Source organism: Eptatretus burgeri, chromosome 4 (assembly GCF_056783735.1).
Source record: "Eptatretus burgeri isolate ZD-2024b chromosome 4, Ebu_testis_v1, whole genome shotgun sequence".
Taxonomy (NCBI): Eukaryota; Metazoa; Chordata; class Myxini; order Myxiniformes; family Myxinidae; genus Eptatretus; species Eptatretus burgeri.
In genome coordinates, this window is record NC_140964.1 from 12095710 (window position 1) to 12103209 (window position 7500).

A 7500-nucleotide genomic window follows, 5' to 3' on the forward strand; every position below is an offset into this window, starting at 1 on the left:
CATCTGAACAAAAATATGTCACGTTTCTGTGATCCCGTCGATTGAAATCCCAAGTCCATGATTTGTGTATCATCTTCTGATGTTCTTGTCATTCAAGTAAAGTATATACTTTGTTGCATTGTTAACTCGTTGTCTTCTTGGTACAAGCTGTACAATGAGCCTTAGACACTTTAAAAAACAAAACACACACATTGAAGGATATATAAAAGGAAGTGATGTTACAAATTAAATACAACAGTAACTCAATTAATGATTATAATATAATAATGATACTACTACTTCTACTACTACTACTACGAATAATAATAACTATAAATGTATCCCTCATGAGTGACAAATGTCACACTAGAAACAAGAATATTTATCTACAATTTGGATTTTAAAACGACCTTCCGCGGTGCAATGTGAAACAGCAATTTCAGAGGCCTATCTCAAAGGGTATACTGTTTCTTGTTCAACATTTGGCTGCCAGGATCTGCTGATAGGTATTCATGCTTAGTTGCTCACCTTTGAGCTGTCTTACCTGGACTCGAATCTTGATCCACCGCCATTCTTGTGTTTTACATGTCGGACGAATCATCAATGTTTGTGTCGTCTCTCAGATGGACATTAAACTGGGTGTCCCATCCGCCGGCATTAGTTGGTAGATGTTAAAAAAAACCCCACGGTCTGTGCTGCTGATAACTAAGCGAGTTATCGCCGGCACCCTGAATTACAAGTTCCTGCCCAAATTTGTCTTCAGTCAAGCCTCACCAACTGTTTCGTGAAAGACTTGGGCCAAAACCATTACCCAGCGGACCCCACAATGTAGGGTGGGAATAATTGGAGCCATTCAATTGAGAAGTATACATTCCAAAACCGAAGGTTCATTAACGTAGAAAGAAACAAAAGAAAAATAAATCAGATGGGTCAACCGGCTTAAAACCATTTGAAGAATGTCGTTCTTTGTGATGCAACATCATGTATACTAGTGTGCACATGAGTAAAAACGTGATGCGTGGCCCATATTATGGAAGTCATTTAAAAAAAAATTAAGGATGATCGTCCAATTACAAGGAATTCAAGTTTCATAAAAAGGAAAGCTCATTAATGGCAATCATCGATTTTCTTCTTTGTGTCAGGTCACGGACTTATCAAAAACCCCTTGCATATGCAGTGTACATCTGCAGGGCCATTTAACCCCCCAACCCCCCACCACTTCCTATCCTCTCCTCCATACAGACATTTCTACAAAAGCTAACGTGTACACCTTGATTTTTATATGCATGTAATTTCGTTTGGAATTTGAGGCAATAAAATCACGCATTGAATGTCTGTTGTCCAAGTCTAAATGGAGGAACGATTACATTCCCTTCTGTTTTTCCAAAAAATCTCGACTGTTCCACCGTCGTCGCAACGTTTTTCTCGACACGGTACATACGCACATCTTCAGCGATTTTGTGCTCTTTCACCAAGAACTGATAAAATGATAAATGATATGCATTTATTCCGCTAAATTCCGTTAATGTCTGATAATTAGCGCTATTTGAAAGTTGACGTGGACGAGAAGATTGTCCGCTATTCGTAATTATCCGCATTTTCCTAAATTACCCACAATTTTAAACGCTGAACAAGCTCTCGATTGCGCCAATTTCATCAGCCTAATGAACGCCTAACGCGGGCACTAATAACGCCTTTTTCGCGGGGAATATAAGAGAAAACGAAGGGGAAAAAGCTTAATTTTACACCTGTTCGTGGGATGTGGTGCGGCGGTGAGTCCTCCGAGTCAGACTGCCTCGGGGCGAACCATCCACTGCGTACCTTGGACGTGATGAGCTCCATTTTCTTGAGGTCATAAATCCAGGTAAGTTCAGCACATTTATTGTTAACACTGAGCCATGTGAGGTTGTATTTAATATGGAGGGAAATAATTTTCCATCATATAATATATGCGTATATATATATATATATATATATATATATATATATATATATATATATATATATATATATATATATATATATATATATATATATATATATATATATATATATACATATAGCCTGGTGTTGGCGCAGTGGTTAGGGCAGCGGCTTGGGATCCAAGAGGTCCTGAGTTCAAGCCCCGTTGAGCCACTGAATTAACACACCAGGGGGTTGACTCAGCCTGTCATCCTTCCGAGGTCGGCGAAATGAGTACCAGTATACTGGGCCGGTGTATACCCCGGTTAAAATAGGTATACCATATCCCTGTGTCGTAAGAGGCGATCAGGGTTGCGTCAGGAAGGGCATCCGGCGTAAAACATGTGCCAAATCACTATGCGGATCATAATGGATGATCCGCTGTGGCGACCCCTAACGGGAGCAGCCGAAAGAAGAAGAAGAAGATATATATACATATATACAATGTCCGAGCACAGCATGCTGACACATTGTAAGAGCAATAGTGAACCTGCAGTGAGCACAAAAAGGTTACACTTATTTTCAGATATTTTCATTTACGGACGTTTTCCGACGGTTCTGTGATTTTTTTTTTCTGGTGTATCGGCTTTGATATCCATTGGCATGCAAAATTTCAGCTTTCTTCGTCACCTGGAAGGTACCGAACATTAATATCAGTCAATCATTGAGTGAGTCAGTGGTTAAAATGCGTCATATGTATATATATATATATATATATATATATATATATATATATATATATATATATATATATATATATATATATATATATATATGTGCATGAAGGAAGTGTTTCTCACCTGTGTGTTGTGCATTTATTATGACATTTAAAATATTTCTGTCCACAATATGATTCATCCCATGGAAATTTGGACAGACCGTGTGCCGTTTGGAATATAAATATATTATATGTATATCAAAATAATTATCCCTGATTTATTCATATTTATATCCCCTCTCCCCCTCCAGATACATTTACTAGTGATCGCATATATATATATATATATATATATATATATATATATATATATATATATATATATATATATATATATATATATATCACAAAAGGAATTGATTTTCCGAACCGATTCTGCAGCAAGGTTCAAATAACAAACACTGCTCATCGATAAGCACTCTGGTTCAGTTCTCTCTTGGCTCAAGTGCGATTCACCTGGTGCCATAACTCAGTCGCTGTTAAAGGCAGGAATGGCGAGACATTTTTTGTTGAAGGATCAACGTCATGATGGAATCGAATGCAGTGTGGTGCATCCGGCCCGTTTTGGATACATCCATACTCACGCAAATGCATGTTTTGATGTCACATTGAAAAAAACATGATCAGAAACTGTAAATCACAAGTGTACTGCAGTATATCTTTCACTGTAATGCAGTGCATAATGACCGATTACACATCATATTATTGTTATGAAATTTGCCCGATGCAACAGCGTTATAATTATAATATATATGACGAGGCTTGCATCAGACAGTGGTAAATGTGGAAAATGATTGATTATATCAAAATAATTATCCCTGATTTATTCATATTTATATCCCCTCTCCCCCTCCAGATACATTTACTCGTGATCGCATAAGTTATCGCGCATTCTCATTCGTTCTCTAAATTATATATACACGAGTATGTCATAAATCAAATTGACTTATTAAAAACGAAAAATGTGTATGAGGAAGATAACACTAACACACACACACACACGCACGCACGCACGCACGCACGCACGCATGCACGCACGCACGCACGCACGCACGCACGCACGCACACACACACACACACACACGAAAAAATTAATTAACAAAACTAAAAGCTGGGTTGTTTTTTAACTATAACGCAGTCTTAAAAAACACGACAAAGGGAACATCTGTTTCGATGTGAAGTTGAAAGGAAAGAAGGTACTGCGTACACCCTATATAATATCCATTTGTACTGTATATAAAAGGGTGCTCGTAATGTATATACTCCATATTTGGGGCTGATTTCATCCCATATATTTACTACGCCACGATATTGCATTTCATTGTAATGGTAGCGATCTCGAAGAAATTTAATAACATCTTTTTATTTCTTTATATGGGACAAGTAATTGCGAGCAAATTGTTTGGGTTTAATAAATACATGAGTATATTAAAAAACTGCATTATAATATATATATATATATATATATATATATATATATATATATATATATATATATGTAAATCCATGCTTACATACATACACACAAGCAACATATGAATGACTGAAGTCATGTGCACTCTATACAACATTCATATTTATTAGAATACGAAAAAGCACTGAACATGGAACGAATTATATACATCTCAAGAAAATAACTGTCAATATATACAAACACAGAGAATTGCCTCGAGCGTGATGATCGAAGGGACTTAGACCACGTGATCACATCATTCCTTCACCGCGCGCGCCATCGGATAATATCACTCAACTGCTGTCTCGATATTATTAACTTCTGAGGAAGGCTTTAACGTAATAGCACATTAATCTGTACAAACAGGATGTCACAGGTACTAACGACGGGTATTCATGGTGGAAAGCAGTTCGAGCTCGGCACCCTTTGCACGGGATGTCCGCGTAACATGGTGCCCGTTACGTGGCCTTGTATGCAGTGCCTCCTCTCTCTCTCTCTCTCGTTCTCTCGCCCTCTCCCTCTCCCCATTACTCTCGATTACATGAGTGACGCATGTTGCATTGTCTCTGCCGCTGAGTACCAGTGTGCGTATGGTGCCATGTACCCCGCTGCAGGCACGCTGGCACTCTTGTTCATCGTATGGAAGTCCCACGTGGCAGCTGGACCCTGCGTGGCAGGGCTGGATGGCAGACAGCTCGGGTTCACCATGAGAGGGTTGTTCTCTAGACCGCTACCTCCTTGCTTCATCAGCTTCTTGTATTTAGAGCGTTTGTTCTGAAACCAAATCTTCACCTGCAAGCACGGAGCACAAAAATATCTATACCATGCATTCCTGGGCAAGACCGTTTGTATGTGAGCTGTCCGTGTGTGACAACTCCAAAATTGTCTCACTCAGCAACCTGTCCCTCACCGCCATGTGTCATAAGGTTTGAAACCGCAAAGCAAGGTCAACGGGTTGGTCCAGCTCTAAGACCGGAATATTTGCGCAGATATTTTTCCCGTAAACAATGATATTAATGGGAAATGGTTCACTTTGTGGGCGATATTACTTACCATCACCATCCGATTAGTCGATAAAAACCATTCAGAACATGCTTGCGTCAAATAATTACCAACAAAAAATGGCTAAAAGACATTAAAAACAAAAAAGGAAGAAGTTGTACACAGCACTAAGGTTATCGTGGGAATTGGAGCCCATCCGAAGAATAACCGACCTGGGTCTGGGTGAGCCCAAGGGAGGCGGCGAGTTCAGCCCGCTCTGGTAGCGCCAAGTACTGGGTTTGCTGGAAGCGCCGGTTCAGCGCCTGAAGTTGAAGGCTCGAGTATATGGTCCGAGGTTTGCGGATCTTCTTCCCTTTCCCGTTGAAGCGAAGTTCCCCATTCTGAATCACTGGCGTTTTCTCGGGATCTGCAGGACAATCAGCGATCACATTTCTCCCGCGGACACAGCTTGTGCACCACGGCAGAAGCGGGGTCATGGGTTTACCAACCGAGATGTATGATGGTTCATAGCAATGACCATAGCCTGGCACTCACCGACACACAGACAGCGTACGTACTTAATAATCGTGTGAAACAGGAGGAAATGATCTGTGACGTACAACCTGGGGCATTATATGTTTTTTGAATTGATTTCGACCATTCACTATATTCTGATATTGTCCACAGTGAACCCTCTCCCACTTGCTATGTATATATATATACATATATATATACATATATATATATACATACATATATATATATATATATATATATATATATATACATACATATATATATATACATATACATACATATATACATATACATATATATATACATACATATATATATATATATATATATATATATATATATATATATATATATATATACATATATATATCGTCACATAACGTCAGCATTATGTCACATTCAGGGTCAGATTTACTCTCTTTGTTATATCATTGTAACCACTTATACTGATATTAATGTTCGGTACCTTCCGGGTGACATAGAAAGCTGAAATTTTGTGGTTGCCGACGGATATCGAAACCCCTACACCGGAAAAAATTTCAGAACCATTGGAAAGTGTCTGTAAATGAAAATATAAATAAATGAAAAAAATAAATGCAGGTGAGCGATCCGAGACAATGGGAAAGCATGGTCCGTTACTGCTTACAATGTGTAAGCATACCCCGCCAATATATATATATATATATATATATATATATATATATATATATATATATATATATATATATATATACACACGAGTATATAAAAAATTGAAGGTGTCCTCTTTCAGTCATATGTAGATATACACACACATAGTACCTGGCCATCTTTTTCTAAACTCTAAATTCCTTCCGCGCAGGGTGTGGGTACTTCTACTCGTTTATATGTATATATCCATAAATGCATACTCACACATGCACTCGAGCCTCGTGTGTGTGTGTGTGTGTGTGTGTGTGTGTGTGTGTGTGTGTGTGTGTGTGTGTGTGTGTGTGTGTGTGTGTGTGTGTGTGTGTGTGTGTGTGTGTGTGTGTGTGTGTGTGTGTGTGTGTAGTCCTCACCATGCTCATCCAGCCTGCTCTGGTTGAGTGCGGAGCTCGCCTGGTACGATGGGAGAGGGTTTAGGTTGTACGCACTCGCCGCGTTCCCTCCTGCACCACCCATGTATGGATAGGCAAGTGCGCGGCCACCGTACGGGGGCGTCGGCGTTGGGTACGAGGCATCGGGACCTGGCCCGGGCAGGCAGTGCGACTGGTAGTGCGCATGTTGCGCCATGGAGGAGGCAGACATCTGATGGTGCCCTGGGTGATGGGAACCTTGGCCGAACTCCAGGAACGCCGACTTGCCACACTCGGGCGCGTCCAAACCTTCAGCCACGGCACTCATGGTCATGGTCGATTGACACGCCAGGCACCGATGGCATCCTACATAACAACAACCGTGCACGGCTCTGATAGATGATCAGATCAAAGGTGACCTCTCAGACACTACCAACTTATGGGCCGCGCTGGTGCGGCGTGAGCATGCGCTCGGGGATGCGCGGGTAAAAGTTCATGCGAGGAGCGCTCGCGCTCGATGCATATGGAACAGTCGCCGCAACACTGCACGATGCGCACGAGGCAGCGCGCCTTCCCATTGGCTGCCGCCGTGTCGTCACAATCGTGGTAATAGATCTCCCTGAATACTCGTGGCCGTCGCTAATTAATAGGTGCGATAAATCCGCTCGAGCGTCTGGTCGTGTTGCGGATACACGGCGCATGCAAATACACAGGCGGCGCGTAACCCCCGTTTTGACACAATTGCATGTGACGAGCTAATTCGTTAAATCGACGTACTTTTCTCGTGTAAGCTGCAATTGACTAACTGTTATAAGGAGCTGCCTAAATGGCTC

At 40.8% G+C, this 7500-nt stretch overlaps 1 protein-coding gene and 1 long non-coding RNA gene across 3 annotated transcripts in view; one reads left to right on the forward strand and one right to left on the reverse strand.

The window, feature by feature from the left end:
* LOC147027490 (uncharacterized) overlaps positions 1 to 7500 on the forward strand; it is a 192723-nt gene that overhangs the window by 45330 nt on the left and 139893 nt on the right. The window contains exon 1 of one of the 2 annotated variants that reach the window (XR_015057064.1): positions 1113 to 1843. The exons of the other annotated variant lie outside the window; for it this stretch is intronic. This is a non-coding gene — a long non-coding RNA (uncharacterized LOC147027490). Of the gene's footprint in view, positions 1 to 1112; positions 1844 to 7500 lie in introns of those variants that run through there. 2 annotated transcript variants of the gene reach the window in all.
* LOC147027492 (homeobox protein DLX-6-like) lies at positions 4209 to 7235 on the reverse strand. The gene is made up of 3 exons (XM_085876953.1): positions 6671 to 7235; positions 5327 to 5520; positions 4209 to 4904 (listed from the first exon to the last, which is right to left on the reverse strand). Exons 1-3 carry the CDS (start codon positions 6999 to 7001, stop codon positions 4650 to 4652), a joined length of 780 nt encoding a protein of 259 aa, XP_085733079.1. The 5' UTR covers positions 7002 to 7235; the 3' UTR covers positions 4209 to 4649.